We start from the raw sequence: 21983 nt of genomic DNA, 5'->3' as shown, positions 1-21983 counted from the left end.
CAATTGAATAACAGCCTAGCAAAGGAAATATCGAAATATATGGCCGGCGATCATCACAATAAAAAACCATGATTAATACTTAGGTAGTTCTTTAGTAGCTAAACCAAGTGTAGAAATGCTTTACAAATCAGTCAACAAAGAAGAAGCTTGGGTGGCAAAAAGAAATCACCACAGCTGATTCAACAATTCTTAATTATGAACAAAATATTTGTCTTCTATGGCAGAGGAGCCACAATGACATTATAGAAACTTAGAAAGTCATAGGATACATGCTCAAAGTGAAGAGCAACATGCAAAAACGTCTAATTGGACCAAAATAATTGATACATACAGCAAAACTATCATTATATTCTCGATGATGGATATATCATTGCTTTTTGTAAACTAGTGTGGGATAATCTGGACTCCACATGTTGTTTAGCACATATTCTTCGATTTCTTCCTACAGTCCACGGTAAAATCAATGACTTAGTAATCCAGAATTAATCGCAGCATTGACAAATATGAGTAAACTTGTTAAACATATACGTGCTTTAATCTACAGATTTTAATTACTGCTCCCGATATATGCTTTTCTCATTCTTTGTTTGTTTTCTAATTAGATAAGAAAACTTAGCATCCTTTATAGCAACAACTCATGTTCAGAAATTTGAAATTCTTTTAAACATAACATCCTTTCGGGCCTCACTTCCTGCATTCCAGAAATCCCACCTTTAGTATTATTCAGCATAATTTGGACAAGCTTTGATGTGAATGTTAACTCCCTTTTCACTTGCTAACTTGTATGGTGAAAAAAATTCTTTTATCATCTTCTTTTTATAATTAAACATAAATCATGCTATTATCTCTGGAGTCTGGAACTGACTATGGACTGAGACTGCAAAAACCACAAGAGCAACGCTCGTACCAAGTTCCATGACATACGTGGGAAAAATTTCATTTTTTTTGGTTGAAAAAGAACAATTAGATTGGCATCGAGGAGATTTTGACAATATTCAGTATAGGAGTATCAGGAGAGTGGGGTTTAGGGTAACTTGGCCGATGATGCTGAAGCATATATACCTGGTTAAGTTTCCGGAGCTCTCGGGCATCCATTTCACGGTACCCTTCTGCTAGATCCTCAACTAGTGCTTCTTTTATTACAGCAATAGCCACCTCCTTCGTTATATCCCGTATGCTGCATATATGAATCAGATCAGTTGAATGACATGAAACCTATCATTTCCAGAATGGAGATATACAGTGGAGAAACCCTAGATATATGACAGCTATTGAATCTGTACCTTGATATTGAAGGGTATATAACCCCTTTCAGAACCTCCTCATCTGTCATATATGCAGCTAGGCTGTAGTTTTAAATCAACTGTCAGAACTCATAGGAACTTAAAGCAAAGTCTCTTGAATATAATTTAACTCAAAAGTGCATATGATAATATATGATGGAAAAAAATATACTCATGAAATAACTCTTAAGTGATTCCCCACTTTGAATTCAACATAATAGGGATAAAATTTATCTACATATAGATTTAATGATAGGAAGCAAGTAAATGCATCCTTCTCTTAATACTTTGGCATTCTCTGCAATTAGATGCAGTTTCCATAGTATCCTAAAATTCCTCCAGTCCAAATACAATTGCTGTACGAGATTAAGCCTTACCCTTTCAATTCCTCCAACATTTTCACTTCCACCATACAAAAGATAGGTGTCACAACTATTCAAGTATGCAATAATGGTAAGCATATAACTTCCTTAGTTAACAGGAATTGACTGTTCGTTCTTTCATGGAGGTTTTGCATTTCCGGAGACAGACCTTGACCCTCCCCCATTGTAATTAACATTGTTAACCAATTAATTATTTAAATTAACAAACTCAGTGATAGTAATTCAAATCCTAGAAGTTTTCAAAAAATTGTTTAAAATTTACAGGTTTGAATTCATTTCTAAGTTCAGCTCAAACTGTTGAAGGTCTGCAGTGATTATTCATAATTATTCATAGGAGTTTATGAGAAATACCACTCTGCTGCGGCCTGTAACATGCCATCAGAGATAACTCTGGCGCCAGATAAGAGAGTACCAAGTCCAATACTGCATGAAGGGAAGACAATTTAGAAAAACCAGATAATTAAACATTTGGATCCCTTTAAAAGATTGAAAGTGAAAAGGACTACTAACCCTGGGAAAAGGTACATGTTGTTACCCTGGTTACAGTGCCCAACATGGCCATTGCCTATGAAAAATAGAAATCTACTTAGTAAAACATGTATGAAATTCTTTGCAGAATTAAATGTGTCCATCTTCAGCTTCGAGGGTCGAAGCTGGGGCCTCCACGAAGCATACAATCTTAGAAGACATAAATCTCTAGCATAGGTAGGTAGATAGGTAGGTACCATGAGGGGTTCAAACCCAGACGACATGGGAGCAATCCATGGGCCCAACTGGTTCTCCTAGCCTATCGAACAAAAACTTAATTGGCTATTTTAATATATCAACAGAGCTGAGAGAAATCTTCTTCTATCACTGGATATAAGTCTTTCTCTGTTTCTATTTGACTAATAAGAAATGGCCAATGGGTTGGTAAAGCTCACAAAGGAGGTAATCTCACAAAAAGTATTTGAGATTACTTTGTATTTTTCTAGCCTCACTTAAAATAGAGGCCAGTTCTTCTCTTTTTTTTAGAAATGAAACAGATAATGAGATGCATAGTAATGTTGTTTTCAGGAGCCAGAACCACAATGATAACATATTGAGATGCATCTCATGAGTAATACAAACCATTATATCAAAGTAAAAACAAACCATTTTTTTTTTCCTAAACACATACCGAGATCTACGTCATTGAAAGGACTTCCACTTGCAAAAACAACATTATCCCCCACAATGGAGAATGCTTCTTCAGGAGTGCACTCAGCTAGGAAGAGAAAGCATAAGTCAACATCATGAACTCATCTGAACTCAATCCCAATTTTCACTTCCAACCAAAAATAAAAATAAAATATAATACTTACCATTTTTTGTTGGATTTGACATCGCAAATATGGCTGGTCTAGTGGAAGTCGAACCTCTAAGGGCCTCTAACACCTAAAAATGATATCTGCTTGACGTCAATTTCTAAAGAAGAAGTAGCTAGTCCTAGCAGAATACTGAGATGAAGGGGCGAGGAAAGGAGACAGGGAGAGAACTTCAAAAGTTTTGTAACAAAAACCATTCTTCATCATGTTTCAAGCTTGGAATACAAAAGCACACTACTCTGCTACAGAAATAAAACACCTAACAGTATTGAATGGAGACTACATTGGATTTTTACTTTAGTACATAAATAACTTGTAAACATCCAATTTTATGCATGAACAAGGACAACATATATAACCATTTTCAGCCAACCAAAATATACACTTTGTGAAATGTGCCATGTAACTTTATTGAGCCTCAGAGAAAACCAGTTGATTTAGAGAATGATTTAAGAATATACCTCTTTTGAGAACAGTCCCCCGACTGCAGAAAGTCCGAGAAGAACATCAGGCTTAATTTGTTGGACCTGGATTAGAAAAATTACAATGACATGATCATTAGTGTACTGAACAAATGACAGGTATACTAAAATCAGACACACATCTTTGCTTGGCCGGAGAGAGAGAGAGAGAGAGAGAGAATTCAGTCTGATAAGGTAAGGTCAGTTCTATTCCCTCCAATGTAACATGTGAAATAAGACAATATAACTATTAATCGTTTGTTAATAAGTTGTTAACTTATTTTTAGCAAGAACTATTGAATATGTGATCTTGTATGCATAAGTTGATGAAATCACTCGTGCAAATTCACATACCACTTCCACAAGGCTTGCACCTTCCCTCAATCCTTGGCGGTGAATTTCTTGGGCTTTCCTTGCAAATGGACGAGCATCAGGATCAATATTTTCACGCTCGTCTGTGATCAGACCCTGCAGACATGACAGCCAGCTTAATTATCCTGCTAGCTAGTAGCGAAGCATTTCAAATGGGCAATGTGACAAAGTCCTTCAGTCTCAAGATTCACTGTTTTGAGTATGAAAAGTAGATGTAAAACGAGAAAGCCATCTGGCACCATTAGGTTATATGAATAAACCAAGCTACAAAAAAAAGTCTATATTAAGTTAATTGGAAATATGAAAGTGGTATTACAGAGACAAACTAAAAAAAACCTTCTTTAGTCTTTTCTATTGTTTGTCTGAAGTCTGCCATTGTCACGTATCTTGCATCCCAAAGTAAGAATATAGTTCCTAATGTTTCTCACTACTTGAAAAAAAAAAAATATATATATATATATATTTTTTAAGGAACATGTTTTTATCAAAACGAAAGGCAATATACAAGGAAGGGGAATAGGAATCTGCTTTGAATTTATAAGAGACAGCATAGAACAGAGGCGTAGCAGTCCATCTGTAATGCTAACTCAAGAATTAGGCTTTTAGGGCTTCAACTACAATTGCTTGCCAATTAAGAATGATAGAAGAAAGACAATAATCCCTAAAATCCTCAGAAGTTAAAGTCCAAAGTGATGCCCAGAGCTTGACTCTCTCCCAGCATTTCTTGAAAAAAAAAAAAAGATCCTCATACAAGGAGTAAAAAAAAATTAACTAAGAAATCCCTAAGAAAAGAAATAGCGACTAGAAATATTTTATCAAAAAAGTGAAGAGATCTCTGACTTAAGAGTGGAGAGTATATGACTTCTACTGGATTGCTTGAGCACTCACATTGGCATCAACCACCCAAAATTGTCTGCTTGCACTCTCAAATGCATGTTCATTATTTCCTAACATCCTTGCCATTGTCTTCCGTGCAGCATTTAGAACACCTATTCCTGCACTGCAGCAGTACAAAGATTAAGCAATGAGAGCTTGATAATTAATTCTTTCTACAGTAAGTCCTTACCCTCATTTGCAGTATAAACCAGCATAAATGCAATTGTAAACGAGAAACTCACTAAAAATTACACATAACCCTTCCTAATTTTTTTTTAAAACAACAAAATATAATATCTTGACAGACTAACTAAATGGCCTCTGTTGCTTTCAAGTTGTTGGTGCAATCAGCAGCAATTAATTCACTCAGACAAACTTCTGTAGACTAAATGTATAATAGTTTTACATTTTCTTGTCTAAAGAAGGAGAACAAAGCTAATGTGAGACATTTCATAATTAGACGAAAAGGACATAACATAAGAGTGGAACCATAGAAATACCGCAACACATGTGGTATATATGTTATCAAGACCATGAATTGTTGTCATGTACATTATATCTCAAAGACACTATTCATGGACATCATGTAGTTTAATATAGCAATTACTTGAAAATCATCATTAAAAAACTTGAACAAGAAAGCGTAATGATGCCAGAAAATCAAGTCATAAGTAATCTTTCGCCATTCACATAAGTATAACTATGCAGATACATTTAATTGTTGCCACTCCATCAATGTGTACTCAGACCATAACTGTGTTCACCTCCTTTGGTGTTCAAAAATGAACAGTTCCATAAATAAGTACTAACCTTCCAGCTCCTGCAACAACGATCTTTTGTTTGGGAAAGTCAATCATTTGCCTCCCTTGTGCCCTCACAGCTCCTAAAAGTCCAGCAATTGCAACTCCTGCTGTACCCTGTAAGCATAGTTGACTTGACATAAAACCAAAAATCCAAAATGGAAGAAAATCTTTATTTCCATAAATCAAAACCTAAGTAAGGTAATCAGCCCACGGAGATGTAATGTAATGTCAAGTGTCCAACATAAAATGTCCATAGGAAGTCCTTTATTTTGAACCTAAATATCCTCATGGATGGAGAAACTTTGCTGCAAGACAATCCAATAGTTAAACATTAAAGACAATCAGATCCTACCAAATGAATCAGAAGCTAAGTCAATCACCTGAACATCATCATTAAACATTCTAAAAGTATTTCTGTAGCGCTGTAACAACTGAAATGCCCACTTGCTTTGAAAATCTTCGAACTGGACAAAAACAATAATGTAAGCATCTTGAAAAGAAGAGTGGGGAGGGGTAGAAAGTGAAAAAGGGACATTGACAAAGTCCAACTTCTAGTTACCTAGTAAACATATATGACAGTCCAAATTACCTGTACAATTACATGCGGCCAACGAGTAAAAACTGCTTCCATGAATTCATCGATAACAGCAAGATACTCATCACCATCAAGACGGTGTCTTTGCAATCCCAAATCTAAGAACATACAATAAAATGGTATTGAGCTCTCGTGATCATATCAACATACACGAGAGAAATACTATGAGAACTATACACAGAATTGAGAAAGTCAAAAGGCAGGTTATACAAACAGAGAAAGGCACTGAATCATCAAATATTCCAAATGTCTTTAACATAGCTGGTTATCAAGAATAGATTTTTTTGTCTTTCCTTTGAGCCGTGGTATAAACCATTTTTCTTGTCTTTCCATTTACTTCTACATCTCAGCGCCACAAACTGATTACGGATACGTTTGATCAGATAAACAGAATAGAAAATCCAATTAAATGAATGGGTCCTAATCAAAAAGTATCATTCTCGACTGTAGCATATTGGGTTAGATTTTTCATGCTCTCATTTTTCCAAAACTGTAACCATTTCATTTTTTACTGGAATGCAGCACTGTCCTTCCTTGGAATGCAAAAGTGGAATACACCTTTTCATTATGATCAGTATATTTAAAAACAAATTCCGTGGGCTCTAATTAGTCTACAATGCATGGAGGAACAAAAAATAATATATAATTTCATGCAAGTTTATAACATCAATCAAACTTGCAGATATAGCTGGCATCAAATAAAGGCAATAAAGGCATCAATATGAACGGATTTCTTTTCCTCAAAAGTCAGCAGTATGAGTACTTAACCAAAAGGTTAAGCGCCTATTATGTTGTCACGTACCAGCCCATAGTTTCATACCCTTCTAAAGGGTAGCTGTCCTCTTAGATGTTTTATATTGCTTCAAATAAATAAATTTAAAAAAATGTAATATATAACTGTGAATATAATATCATGAGTTATGTATTGTATTATAACACCATATTTACAATGTGGTACCTGTACAAAATATGTTTTGTCCAACTGGGTGAGGAAACACTTACACAAGGGGTCTTTTAGCAGCTTTTCATTGTCAGTTCCAACATCAATCATCACAGGTAGTACCTATATTGTATGGAACATTAGAAATGAACATGATGTTTGATACAATAAACATGAATGTTCTCCAAATGAAGTGATGAATATAATGACCAAACAATGCAGAACCACCTGTAACCAATAAAGACTAAAGCCACATATACAAGAGCTCTCACAATAGAAAATTCCTTCTTGTGATCAGTATAAGGGATTGCTTGTCATATGACCCAGCAGTAAAAAATAATTACCCTTTGGTGCTTGAACTTTCGAAAATGTAAGTCTCCTCTATTCTAACAAGAGCACCATTGTCAATTCTATTTTTCTTTTATAACAAAGATTCCTAATGATACAAAGAAGTACAGACCAGTTGACCATCTAAAAAGAATATGAATGTCCCTAACATGCGTCAGAGATGGACCCCAAAAAGAAGTTTTGAGAGGAGTTATCTCCTTGAATGTCCTCATGTGGCATATCTTGAAAAGGAAGTGAGGTACACATATACTCTTTCCTAAACTGTGGAGTGTCTTTGGAAATCTCAGAAGTCAGCACAATGCAAATGCAAAATACGAACTAGTCCTACCCAAACTATACGCTAGAAGGATTGTATACACATAACAAGGTATGTCAGATTGATTTACCTATAATTGTCAACATACAAGGATCACCTTGATAAATTGGGGCATTTGATGCAATATTTGCAATACATTACTTCAAATCCTACTGAAAGGAATAAAAAACTGTGTTGCTTATTTTTTATGCAAATGGTGAAAAAAGAAACACATCACAAACAAAATTAAAATCTGAGACATGAGAATAACAGATGTGAAGTGGGCAGTAGATTACCCTTTGAGGGTTTATTCCTGCAGCGGCAACATACAAATCCAACTTCCCGATTGCAATTCCTATTCCCTGGACTCCAAGGTCTCCAAGACCCAATATTCTACTCCCATCCGTAACAACAATCATATCAACCTGCAAATAAATACCATGTTTCAATCATATCAGGTTTTGATTGTAAAGAATTGATTGGGCAACTGAAAGAGGTTAAAAACCTGATCGGCTGGCCAATTATAAACCATAGACATCATTTCTCCACGATCTTCCGCACTAAAGTACATTCCCCTGGGCCTTCTAAACAAACCACTGTAATTCTGGCAGACAAGTCCAACAGTAGGAGTGTAGACTATAGGTGCATATTCAGCAATCTTGGCAATCAAAACCTGCCCAATTCAGAGATGAAACATTATTATAATATATGATCTATTAATCAATGAAACATTACCCACCCCAGCAGCATGGCAAGCAAAGAAAGATGTACATGCATGTGTTACAGAGCTGATAATCTTGTAGACATTCCAACCCAAAACAAGCAGAAATCGACCAGGCTGATTCTATAAATGGATGAGACTTGGTAGTGTAAAGGAAGTTTTAATCATGCAGACTGGATCACTATTGGCTGACTAGATTCTGCTGAAATTAAGTTAAGATTCTACACATCACCGAGGATAATATGTTTTGACATCTTACAAGCAACAAATTATTTGTCTTCCCTTGTTTTTTCAAGCATTTTTCTTTAGGTAAGAAGACTTAAGTCTCCAACAATAGAAACAGAAAATAAAATCACAACTCTCAAAACTCAAAACTCGAATTCACACTCTAGTTTTCAAATTCATTAATTGAAAAATAATAACCTACACTCTTACTAAGCCCAAATACTCTAACATATGAATACATAAATCTCTACATGGTCTTGTAAAATGGAGATGTTTTTCCTATCAGATGAAGCAGACTAGCAGAGTGAGATATCATAAAAAAAATTTCTCATGAGATTTAGGGATAGATCAAGACACATTATCTCCATTGGTAGCATATATCTCAAACTATCATCTAGAGACGACAAATGCTACATACCAATTTCAGCTATGGCAGAAACCTCAACATTATATCGATAATTACAAGAGTTTGAAACTTACTTTATAATACATTGTTTCATTTCTGTCATGCAACCTGTTTAGTATCCGCCACATTGCCAGAGCATTTGGATCAGATGGCCCATCTCTTGCTTTATGTTCAAGTATCTTCAGGTCAGTCACTGTCAATTAACAAGTGTCAATAGTTAGTGGTGGATTTAAAAGACAATGAGGTGTTCTAGAGCATTCAAAAATATGATTGAAGCAGAGAATAATATATTACTAAAAGGTAAGAATGAGTCCTTCAGCATATTGCTAAAAGATCCTAAATTATATAAAAAGGTCTCCTACACTTGAAGTCTAAAATTCATGACTTGATGCACATAGGCACATAGCAATGCTTTTGAACCCGAAATAGAAGTAGTTCAACATATACTCATGTTGCAGCTGGGTAATTACATAATCTGTTTGATTGATTCTGTCTGACTTTGTAAACTTCACCGGGAAATACTCAATACGCCAACTATTGAGTCCTATAATCCTTGGATGTTGAAGTCAATTTATAAGCAATCACAGAATCAAAGGAACCCTCCTATGTTTCATGTTTGGAACTATCAGAAAAGAAATTAGCATTCTTTAAACTATTCCCGAATACTGCACTATTGAGGAAAATGGATCAGTTGATTACAGACACCACTCAAAATCAAACCAATGACCGCAAATACAAACCATAACAGATTATATCACACACCTTGGGTCTTACTTTGACTAAAAAAAAAAACTCAACCTAAGACAGTGTCATATCACATCATCAAAAAGCCTTGACTTCAAAGCAGCCAAAGCACTTAGACAAGTATAAACTTACTGAAGCGTTCAATTTGCTGCTCGGATGTCATCACATTTGGAGGAAGAAGTCCACGAAGATCAAGACGATCTCGTTCTGTCATGGAAAAAGATGTCCCCTACAAAAATTTATCCAAATATAAACTCCTCTTAAATCCAACGAAAGCAAAACTGGAAAACAAGGACATAATAAAAACACAAACACAAGTAAACACACAACCCCATGATCAAGCACCACACTTAAACACAAACCCATAAACCAAAATTGATTCTTTCTTTCTTCCCACACAAACAATCACAAGTCAAATACTAACTTCCAAAATCACAAGGAAATTGAACTGAGGAGAGAGATGAAGAGGGTACTTTATTGAACCAAGGGTCGTGAAGAATGTCGAGGCTGCGTTTGTGGACGATGACGGGTCGGTGGCCCTCGATGGCGGTGAAGGATCTGGACTGCGACAGCAGGGGATTGCTGCCAATTCTGACTCTGTTCTTCAACTGCCTGAGCAGAGAACCAGACAGCCTCATCGGGGAGTTGAAGTGCGACATGTCGTCGAGTTCAAAGAAGAAACAGGAACAAGAAGAACCCAAGAAGAAAGGAAGAGAGATCAATCAAGGGGATGCATCTGGAACTCAAAGACTGGCGACTGTGAGACTGAAACAATGACAAAAAAGTCCCCCAATTTTGTTGGGTAATTTTGGTGAGGGAAAAGCCAAATGGTGAAAGGTAAAGGCCAAAAGGAGAGTAACCAAAATGGAAAGAAAGGCCCTTGGGGGGCAGTAAATACCACTTATTACCTCCATTTTCAGTGAAAATGGTATATGATTATTTAATTGTTTATGACTTTTCTTTTTGGCCACCAGTCAACTCTGTTGCAATGGGCCCAGCTTGATGGGATGGCATCTAAAGCTTGAAATTATTTTTTGATTAAATAAACATTTCATCATTGGAAAAAAAAAACATTTCATTGAATATGAAACTGAGTCATATGAAATTTAGTGTAGATCAAGTCAAATAAGATTCCGAACTAGAATCTATAACGAGAATAAAAAAAACATACATGAAAGAGAAAAAGTCAAAATATAACGAGATACTTAAATTAACAAAAACAAAATGAATAAAAGCCAGAATAGGTCATTAATTGTGGCGAAATATAGAAAAAAAATACAGAGAAACCTTGGAGCTAAAAGGAGTCCCTTATATATAGAATTCTGCAGCATCTATGTTTAGTGATGCATTGTCATTTCCAATGGTGATGAAACAGAGAGAAGAAGCCGGGGCTGTTGTAACCTTATATGATCCATGCTAAGTGATGATGATATATAGTGAAAAAGACCCCGTTCCAATCTTTACTTAGCTACTAATTAGTGGTGGTCGGTTGTCTTTACTTGGTTTCTATATGTATTTTGACAATCTTGTAGAGATGACTTCCCCACTTTCACTATTTTTCTTTCCCAGAATCTGGCTCTTTTAAAGTGTAGTTTGTATGAGAGCAGGCTCTAATGTTGAACATCATTACATGCCAATGTAATCTACTAGCATTTTGCAACTGATCAATAAACAATGTCGACGTTAAAAACTTACAGCTATTTGTTGTGTCCATTCAAAGAATCAAAGAAGTAACCATAATACAGTGGAGACGGGTAGGGCTGGACTTTTTGACACCGAAAAAACCGAAACCGGTTATAACCGAACCGCACCGAAACTGAGAAATCGGAACCGAACGGAATCACCGCGTCGGTGTCGGAAACCAAACCGAACCAAGTAATTGGTGCCGGTTATCGGTTTCATGCTTTTAAAAAACCGGTGGAAACCGAACCGAACCAAGAATTGACATTTAAGGTTATAACTTGTATTTGATGAACATATGTAATCGATTGGGTGCTTATGCAAAATATAGATTTGGTAATAAATATATACATGTATAGATATGTGATTTTGTACAAGGTAATATATGATTTTGATTTTTGTATGTGTACAATTATGCATGCAGAGATCTAATGTAATGTTTTTGGGTTTTGTCAACTAGCCCTCATGTTAAGACAAGTCTGAACATCCGGTGATGAAACTCATGAGGTTTAATGTTTATTTTGGTTAACTTGTTGTGTTTCAGCAAAACACTATTTTTGTTTACTTAATATTTGAGTTCTTGATATTTGGTGAATATAACTTAATTAAAGTATTGAACTTGTAGCTTACTCCTTCACTTTTAATCTTTTTATTTTCACTAGTCAAGTACGAAATGTCAATAAGGATATTAGGTTTTGTAACCGAAACAAAACCGAAACCGAACCGAATTATAGGTTAACCGAAACCGCGATTTCTATGTATATTTTTCGGTTTTGATTTTGGAAAACATGAAACCGAAAATTCGGTGTCGGTTTTCGGTTAGTGCTCATAAACCGAACCGTTGGCCCCGAGTCCAGCCCTAGAGACGGGAAGGGTTAGGGTTTCATATATATGAAACTTTTGTCTTTTCCTGAGGTCAGAAAATTTCTACCATCATGTTAGGCATGGATCAATTAAAATTCAACAAAAAAGAAGTATCACATTTGTGCTTTCACTTGCAAAAAAAGTCAGGTGTCTCTATTTCTTGTTTGTGGTTTTCTGGATCTTATTCAAACTCTTAAATTTCAAATACATATGGTTAGCACTAGACGTAATAGTAAATTGTTGATAGCTCATATCAAATCTACATTCACTGGTCACTTCTCCATCCAAATTTCGTTCTCCCAATATATCAGAACTCAAGAGTGCTGTACAGAAATTTCTTTTGTTTCACCCCCGTTTTGTATTGCAGCTTTATAGAAAGCACGGGCTCAGAGAATGACATTAACACTGATATTAATTACAATTTACAGATATCGTTGCATCCTGTACAAGTCATTCCCATCCCTTTTTTTTTTTTTCATGTAGCAGATTCTACATTGCCATTGTAGTAGCTGGGAAAAGCCGATCCAAGAAAGTATACACTCCCCCTCCCAAAAGAAGTGCACCGCTGTGAAAGCACACCACAATGTTAGCGAAGGCCATACAATCTATCAGGTATCTGCGAGAATGGCGTCTAGCTCATGAGCATAAGTGTTGATGGATGGCCACACAATCACTACGTGCTGATTTGGAGGTGGGTTGAATTTTGAACAAATGAGTTGTTAGGTTATACATAGACTACCACCACAATATTCTATCAGTAACTAATGTTGATGAGCATTTTCCTTTTTTCTTTTTCTTTTTACCAAGATGGATACATAGTACTCACCCAGGGAGAGTGTAAAAGAAACGTTTTAAGAGTTACCTGATTGGGTTGATCCATGCTGAAAATTTGCGAAAAGAAAGCAGCCTCTGCATAAGTATGGATATTTTCAGGACAAAAGAAAATAGCTGACATAGAATACGATAATTGTTCACTATAATCAATTGAGACTTTGACACCAGACATGGAATTGGTTAAGCAGAATTCCAATCTATATGCGGCAAGGTGGTATAGACAAATGAACTAAATAACTATTATTATGACAGTGGAAGCTTCAGGATTTCTTCTCTACAAATACAAACTAAATTAATCTACTAAAGATCATATACCTGCAATGCTCCAGCAAAAGAAGCAGCAAGTAGCAGAGGAGCAACATAACCAGTTGTGTACGTCAATAATAGGCTGCCTCCTATAATCGGATCCTGTCATAAAAATTGTGTTCTAACTGTAAATATCACCAACTAACTAGAAGATATAGTACATCATACAATCAGTAGTTCATTTTTCTCTCAACTCTAGAATTTCAAAGATATTATACAACAATCACTCTTTCATGATATTATTGATAATATAACAACAGCAGTGTTCACCTGGTCACTAATTGACCAAGAGATTCCCCCTTAAGGTTGAACACAACGTCTCAACTTACAAACAATGTACATCCAAGGCTCATATAACAATTACTCTCTCACGGAGATCATGATAGAGTTAATGAACAAACAATTACCCAATTGAAATTAAGACACAACAAAGAAACCTTGGTTTAAATCTAGATATGTGATGATCTGTTATCTCATGTTAACAAAAAGATTTTCAAGACTAGCAACTTTTGGACTGGTATTAGGTCAATCAGGCATTAGTCAAGCACGTTTACTGGTAGGACCAGTAATGTTTTGTATCTATATACCTCTTGCGAACAGAAATTCCAAACATCAAACATTTGAATTTACCTTGGATGTAGCTACATATCCTAGCAGAGTGGCCAGCACGGGCGTACTACATGGAGAGGCTGCTAATGCAAATGTAAGTCCAGCCAGATATGCTTGAACACCTGCATGGCAAGGTTTTCCAAGTTGATATTTGTATTCTAGCAAATCAGTTGTAATATAAGCAACAAATCTCACAACACTACAGTAGGTACTTACTTGATGGAAAATTAGCAGCAGCATCCCGGGGATCAAAGTTGTCAAAAAAGGACGGCAGCTGTAGTTCAATTATCTGCAAAGTTGAGGCATGAGATGACAGAATAAAAGTTAAATATAGCTTTAAATCAGAAGAACAAGTAATCAAACTCCTGAAAGCGATTAACTATCAGACATCAAGGGTATTTTTCAGAGACACAAAAATGGAGAGAGTACACATTCATGGGCGAATAATATAGCTAAAGACACATGAGATGAAAAGAAAAATGACACTAACACATAGATATTACCTCGAGGAGATTCAAGCCCATAACAATAGCTAAACCTGAAGCAGCCACAGGTAATCCCTGCCCTGTCTGTCCATATGCCTTTCCAGCAAATGAGGCTGCAATGCCTAAGAGTGCAAGTGTAGTTGCCAATCCCAATGAGAAGGCAATTGAATCCCCAATAACCTACTAAAAAGAACACATTAAAGCTAGCTATAGTTCTGATGTCTGTCTACAGCTTTCATAAGCAATCATACGGAGCCACCAGTAAGACAACTAAGGACAAGACAATATGTTGGATTAATGTCTAAGTGGAGAACCCAAGAATAGATAACCATTGTTTAACTGAAGAAACTGAAATATGTGAACACACAAAAAGATACCAGCCTTCAAAATTGTCAAAAAAAAAATTTACATTTGGTAGTACAAAGGCCAACACGTATGGTAATCAGTAGAACCCCTTGAATATATAAGTCGATAATTATCAGAGTTTATAAAACTGACAAGTGAACTACTAAATGACTTTATAGCAAAGAATTTAGACAATGGAGAGAAAAAATGATAAGAGAACTGATTAGGAATCACCTGTGCCCTGCTTTTCCCTGAGCCAAATGCTCCTGCATGATTCCAATTAATCCTTAAATCAGTACTAACGTTTTATGGAAAACACTAACAGTGACAAACTGACTGCCCAATTTCAATCAGGCCCCAATTCTTCTGCCTCCCCTTCAGAAATATTATAATACAAAAGATATACAATGCTTACCTATGTAACCAAGGGTCAGTGGTAGAACACTAAGGGTACAAGGAGAAAGGCTAGTCACAAGCCCAGCACCAAAAATAACTGCCAAACTGTAAAGATGAAGTAGCAATTATAAGAGTACTGTTAGAGCTTTTCAGTATAAAATGACCAACATTTTCAAAGACAAATGGGAATGAAAACACAAGTGGGGAACTGAACCTGGAGAAACTGAGGGCTGATAACTGGTCTTGTACAGCTTCATTAGCTTGTTGTCCAGTGGTAAAAAGGAAGCCTCCAAGCCAATCTCCTGCTCCTCCTTCAGCGATGTCATAAACTGATGCAGCACCTTCCTGACTTGGAAAAGAATTCTAGTTCCTAAGATTATATATGAGAAGTAAAACTTGGATACAGAATTTTGAAAGTAGAATAACTGATAAGCAGATAAATATATACTTGTTCAGACAGTCACCCCTAAATTCAAACATTTACTATGAAAATAAAACACTACATATACTCCTTTAAAAAAAACACTACATATACTATAAGTCAAAAGTAGGCTAATTAACTGAAAATTTGAAAAAAAAAAAATTACTGAAAAGGTAAGGGCATTAGTATTTGAGGAAAAACAAACTCTCACCAAGATATTCACTGTAGTAACAGCCTTTGCCATGTCTGTGAAGACCAAATTTCCCACTGAAACATTCAAACATAATAATTGTCATTTACAAGCAACAGAACCCCCCATGATTCATAATCAAAAGTGAAAAGATATGAATGCAATGTATATGTATATATATGCAAGTGCATCATTTGTAAATGATATAAATATAACTAATTCTAATGTTATGTAAATAAAAGCTTTCTTTCCATTTTATAGAAACTATACCAAAGAAAAAAAGCATGAGCAATCAGCAAGTTTTGTGGTGAAACAAAAACTACAGTAACTCTTCAAAAATTGATCTTTGAAGAGTAAAGGTAGTTACCTGCTATGGCATTAACAAATTTCATAATTTGAAAGCTGCTGCTTCCATCATGCTTTACCAATGGTGCAAATTCTTGACCAACATCCGGAGGTGTAGAATCTCTCTTCAGCGCTCCAACGGGCACCACATATTTACCTTTAAAGATAAAATTTTAGAGAAATAATTGTGTTATATTGTATTAGTGCATCCACACTGAATCTATACTGACATATAGAATCAAGAACACCACTTAGATTAATCAAAACGCCAGCCTACTTGTAAGTAACACAAAACAACAAATTCAATCTTAACTTCCAACCAAAATCGATTCTTTTTTTGTTACTGGAAAGCGATCATAAGCTGAATATCACTTGCAAAATCATAATTCACTCACCATGACTAGTTTTCCGGCCACGCTTGCATATTGAAGTAGTGAAAGAATTCTTAATGCCATAACTACAACAATGATTGATAGCCAGACTCATCTATAGAATCATCACAGACAACAAAAATGAAAGTATTAAGAGACATCACTTTAGCTTTTATGTTTCATTAATGGGTTTAAGCTAAGAACAGAACATGCCACAACCCAGTAAAGATAACCATCGAAAGAGACGAAAAGAGTGAAGATTTTTACATTACCTCGACTTGGAGTTTGGAATGGCTTCACAGAGCAGCAGAGAAATCAAGCTATGACAACCAATGTGATAGCGTCGACGGGTGGAATACTGTTAACCAAGATAACGTCGTCATATTAATCTTAGTATATTAATAAACTAGGTAGATGCCCGCACTTCGCCGAGGTATTTGTGTATGTTTACGTGTGTTATTTTAATTAATAATTAAAGATACAATGGAGATCATAAAGGGAAATATATGCATATGTGCGTGCTAAATCGAAACTGGAGCCATTCTGTTCAAAATAAGAAATGCTCCAATCGCCTTAGTTTTGATTTTACAAAGCAGAGGATCATAAATGTGGCAATTATACAAAAAAAATGCTCACATTAGCATGTTCACTGCTATTAAACAAACAGTGAAAGGTGAACCTAGATATGTTAGATAGGCCCAGCAGAAGTCATATATACACTGAAGCCATTCACACTTGGTTCCTTCGTTCACTTGGCTGTTACATGAAATCATTTGAATGTATATGGCAATGTACTTTGCATCCCAAAATAGATTTATAGATCAACATTCCAATCCTTAAAGAATGGATAATAGATAAGGCTGAGAAAAACATAATTGTATATATTCATATAAATCATAAACTCTTATATATCAATTTGTTAATTTCTTTTTATTTACCCTATTAACTGAAGAAGATCATCATGTATTCAACATATTTGAATCACATTCAAATGTCTAATTAGCATTAGTGGTAAACCGATGACAAAATATGGAGGAACCATCATGTATTCACATATGAGAAAATCTGTCTAAATACCACATCTATCAAACTAAGTGAATTGTGAGAGCATTAAGCATAGCTCGAGAGCTGACAAACAACATCAACAGCACACTGTAGTTGAGGTGCATCTATCTAATATAGTCATTCATTGGTTCATCTCCAGGTTCTCCGTCTAGGTTATCCCTCTCATTTCAATTGAACTAAATCAAAATCCAATGGAAAGAAACATTATCAATGAACATGAATAACAAACCACTCCAATTAATTAAAGAGCACCCAGTCCAGATTGAACAAGAATACACAACGTAATGAAAAGAGAGGTAAAAAACCAAAACCGCACCACCCAACAAAACGGAAATTAACGAAACCCCAATTGAAGACACCAAATTTCATAACAAATCAGAGATATGAATAAGAAAATAAGAACCTCACCGTAAGATAAAAACCTATAATCAAATTCATTACAATAACTAATTGAAGATGGAGAAATCCGAGATCGGTTCATACCTCGAGTGCGTTTTGGATTAAGAAATCGGAGGGTTTCAAAATACGTCGTTAAAAATTGGAAGGTTTTTCTGTGGCTTAACCGACTCAAACAGAAAATGGGAAAGAAGAAATATGAAGTGCTCAATTTTGGCCTAATTTCAATTCTACAAGCAACACCAAACTAGAACTATGATCAACATGAGCAGGTACAAATTAAAAGCTGAAAATAAATAAAGATCAGTTTTTTACAGTTTTATCCATAGAAGGCTTTACGCAACGAATTCCAGGTTATCAGAACCAGGCCAATTTCGACAGGAGAATCTCAAAACAAAACAACAAAGTTACCTAAGGAAAAGAGCTCATGATTGTCTGACCTGTAATCGGAAAATGGTGGCTAGCTGAAAGGTTGAGAGAAGTAGACGGTGGAGAGTGGAGACTGGGCTCTTTGTGTCTGTCCGCTTCGGGTTAAACAGCAGAGAAGAAGAAGATGAAGAATATCTGGCTCAGGAGAAAATAAACCAAAGAATGGTTTCCTATATATCTAACAAACGAAAATTAGAAAAATAAATGTGTAATTTAATTATTTTCTTTTTATCATTAAATTATTTCCAACTCAATAACAAATTGTGAAATCCACACTCCGTCAATACAATCAACGTAAATAAATTTGTCGCACATTCTTACTGTACTCACCACATGTCCACCTCATAAATAAATGTTAAGTGTCATTTTTTCTCAACAAATTTATAACTATGGCTATTATAAATGCTAAGTATCTTTTATAATAACCATGGTTATAAATTTGTTGAGAAAAATGACACTTGTCATTTATTTGTGAGGTTGGCATGGGGTGGACACAGTAGAAGTGAGCAACATGGTTATAAATTTATTGAGAAAAATGGCACTTGACATTTATTTGTGAGGTTGGTATGTGGTGGAAACAATAGAAGTGATCGACAAATTTGCTTTCACAATCAACACTCTCACTCAATGTTTTTTGAGTTTTTTTCACCAACAGTCCCTCAACTCTGGTGTACCTACCAATGTGATACCTCAACTCTTAATCGTACCAATGTAATACCCAGACTCTAGTATTGCTATCATTGAAGTACTTCCGTTAGTTTTTTTCAACTTTTCCGTTATCTTGGTGACGTGACAAGTACGTGAGGCCCACAAAGAGGGTTAAAAGACAAAATTAATCTCATCTGAGAGGAGCAATGTTTTTCCCGCCCTTTACCTTGAGAAAGACACCCAAGAATTCCAATTTTGGCGCCAATTTCCCCCTACTCCTTAATTTGTGTCTCTTATCTAAACTAAAGAACTACCGCCAACCAGTCGACCACAATCTGATAAAACCTAGATCAATCTCATTTTCTATTTTTACCCTAGCACTTGTTAAACTAACATAATAAATATAGAAATTTATATGGAACATCTTATGAGATTGTGGAAATGAGATGTTCCATATGAATTTCTATATGTATTCTGTTAGTTTAACAAGTGCTAGGGTAAAAATAGAAAATGAGATTAATCTAGGTTTTATCAGATTGTGGTCGATTGGTTGGCGGTAGTTCTTTAGTTTAGATAAGAGACACAAATTAAGGAGTAGGGAGTGAAAATTGGCGCCAAAATTGGAATTGTTTGGTGTCTTTCTCAAGGTAAAGGTCAGGAAAAACATTGTTCCTCTCAGATATGGTTAATTTTGTCTTTTAACCCTCTTTGTGGGCCTCACGTACTTGCCACGTCACCAAGATAACGGAAAAGTTGAAAAAAACTGACGGAAGTACTTCAATGATAGCAATACTAGAGTCTGGGTATCACATTGGTACGATTAAGAGTTGAGGTATCACATTGGTAGATACACCAGAGTTGAGGGACTGTTGGTGAAAAAAACTCATGTTTTTTTTTGTTCAATCTTATAAAGGCACGGTTTAGCAGAGAATGAAGGAAAACTATTATTCGTAAAATAGATGTACGTGTATTAATTTCCTAATTTAAAATCTTTCGATTATAATCGTATCTCGTTTAAGTTATTTTTTATACCTTACCAATCCCAACCCTACATATTACAGTATTTTTAGGGCTTAAAAGTGCATTATAGGTTAAGTAGAACAATAATAGGTACAAAAATTTACTTTCAAACCCGAAAAAGAAAACTTACTCAAAGAAATTAGATTCTCTATATTTTTTATTTTTTTATTATTGTATGTTTGATGCGTCTGATCTATTCAAACCAGCCATGTACATACATCGTGTAACACATGGAAACTCCCCCAAATTTGCCACTCACAAATGGGATAATACCATTCTTTTTCCTTTCTGATTGTACCAAATATGAGTTCCTTTGACTAATGAAACGATTCTAATGAGAAAGTAAGAGGGGTGTGATGATCTGTATTTATTATTCAAAAAAGGTTAATGGGAGATGTGGCAAAGAAAATGACCCAAATACCCGAATAAATTAACCCGGCTCTCAGGAGTCTAGATGGCGGGAAAGGTAGGGATGGTTCGTTATAGACAGAAATAACTGTCGAATGATTGAAATATCGTTAAGGGGTGAACCGGTCACCCGTTTATGAATATTTTCAACCATTAGATATTTTCTTAATCTAATGATTGAAAATATTCATAAAAATAATGGTATGACATACCTCCGGGTACCTAGGAATTTTCCCACATGCATATGAAAATTCATTACATGTCAAAAGCTTGCCATTATTTGTTCGAACCGAAATGGAAGAAAGATCAGGTTCATGTTTTATACGCTAAGTGGTACTTTATCAGTGGTTGCTTCATTTGATTGCTCAGTGGGATTGACTTGTATGTTTCACCTGATCATATAAATGATGCATGAATAAACATCAAATATAGTCAAATATATATATCTCATATGAACTGCACTTAGGAAAATAAAGCAAGCATTAGTACTAAATAAAGGCATTACCTGTTTTCATTGTGCTTTTCACATGTTTTAATGTTTTCACAAGCATTAGTACTTATTAAATATGCTAATTCTTATTTTTAAAATAGACACATGCCAGAGTTTGATTGGGTAACTTGATAACCTATTCAATAAGTTTCCACTATATTAATTTATTAAAATAAAAATACCTCAATGTATGCTTAACAACCCCAATCGGATGGCATGGAGACGTCATTCATTTGATATAACTTGTGAACTTTTTGACACTATGGTTTTAACTTGTGTGATTGTGATTCAATTGTACTATGATTTTCGCCTGTGATTGTGAATTAATTGATATGTCTGGTATAAGTTTCAATTTCTTCATAAAGTACACTAGACAAGGATTCAATATTATAGATAATTGAATCATTTAGCCACCCATTTTCCAACTTGGTACTATTACTTTTATTGCAGTAAAGAGGTACATCCAACACAAGTATCACAAAAGAGTTTAAGTTAACAAATCATTTTTTTTCAAGTTAGAGGCTGAATCAGTATCCCTCCAACTGTTACAATCAAGTATGGAATGTTGTTGACAAGTCTGCTAGCAACTATGGTTGTGTTTGGTGTAGCTGGGCTTATTAGATAAGTTGATTTATGCTTATTTCTGAGAATAAGTGGCTGATAAACAAAATAGCTGAGTGTTTGGTAAACTGACTTTTATAAGTGGTTGTTAGTGGCAGAAGTAGTGATAAAGTGTTTGGTAAACTCAAACTGGCTTTTACTTTAATTTGTCAAATGACCAATTTGGACATATAAGATAATTTCAAGTTGATTTTATTGTAAAATAGTGTTTTATATGATTAATATTATATGGTTTTTAAGTTTGTTAATTAAATATATTCTC

The 21983-nt window shown here is 35.2% G+C and overlaps 2 protein-coding genes across 3 annotated transcripts; both read right to left on the bottom strand.

Moving 5' to 3' along the window:
- Positions 1-157: 157 nt before the first annotated feature.
- LOC126804167 (NAD-dependent malic enzyme 62 kDa isoform, mitochondrial) lies at positions 158-10548 on the bottom strand. The gene is made up of 19 exons (XM_050531941.1): positions 10272-10548; positions 9931-10027; positions 9129-9247; positions 8208-8375; positions 7999-8127; positions 7122-7182; positions 6114-6217; positions 5905-5988; positions 5532-5638; positions 4734-4845; positions 3828-3941; positions 3474-3539; positions 3010-3082; positions 2826-2912; positions 2177-2231; positions 2018-2089; positions 1284-1346; positions 1063-1177; positions 158-442 (listed from the first exon to the last, which is right to left on the bottom strand). Exons 1-19 carry the CDS (start codon positions 10455-10457, stop codon positions 368-370), a joined length of 1887 nt encoding a protein of 628 aa, XP_050387898.1. The 5' UTR covers positions 10458-10548; the 3' UTR covers positions 158-367.
- A 2021-nt stretch (positions 10549-12569) lies between these two features.
- Positions 12570-18674, bottom strand: LOC126801517 (cytochrome c-type biogenesis ccda-like chloroplastic protein). Of its 2 annotated transcripts, none has more exons than XM_050528892.1 (14): positions 18546-18674; positions 16917-17002; positions 16669-16759; positions 16296-16430; positions 15950-16005; positions 15532-15662; positions 15337-15422; positions 15156-15187; positions 14595-14756; positions 14308-14380; positions 14113-14213; positions 13492-13584; positions 13205-13251; positions 12570-12907 (listed from the first exon to the last, which is right to left on the bottom strand). In XM_050528892.1, the coding sequence occupies exons 3-14, from the start codon at positions 16757-16759 to the stop codon at positions 12832-12834; spliced, it is 1083 nt and encodes a 360-aa protein (XP_050384849.1). In that variant the 5' UTR covers positions 16917-17002; positions 18546-18674; the 3' UTR covers positions 12570-12831. The 2 variants fall into 2 exon arrangements, with proteins under 2 accessions (XP_050384849.1, XP_050384850.1); XM_050528893.1 differs by having other exon boundaries at positions 18517-18656.
- Positions 18675-21983: the final 3309 nt, after the last annotated feature.

The sequence above is a fragment of the Argentina anserina genome, chromosome 7, assembly GCF_933775445.1.
Source record: "Argentina anserina chromosome 7, drPotAnse1.1, whole genome shotgun sequence".
NCBI classification, from domain to species: domain Eukaryota; kingdom Viridiplantae; phylum Streptophyta; class Magnoliopsida; order Rosales; family Rosaceae; genus Argentina; species Argentina anserina.
This window is presented reverse-complemented; position numbering and strand designations above follow the sequence as displayed.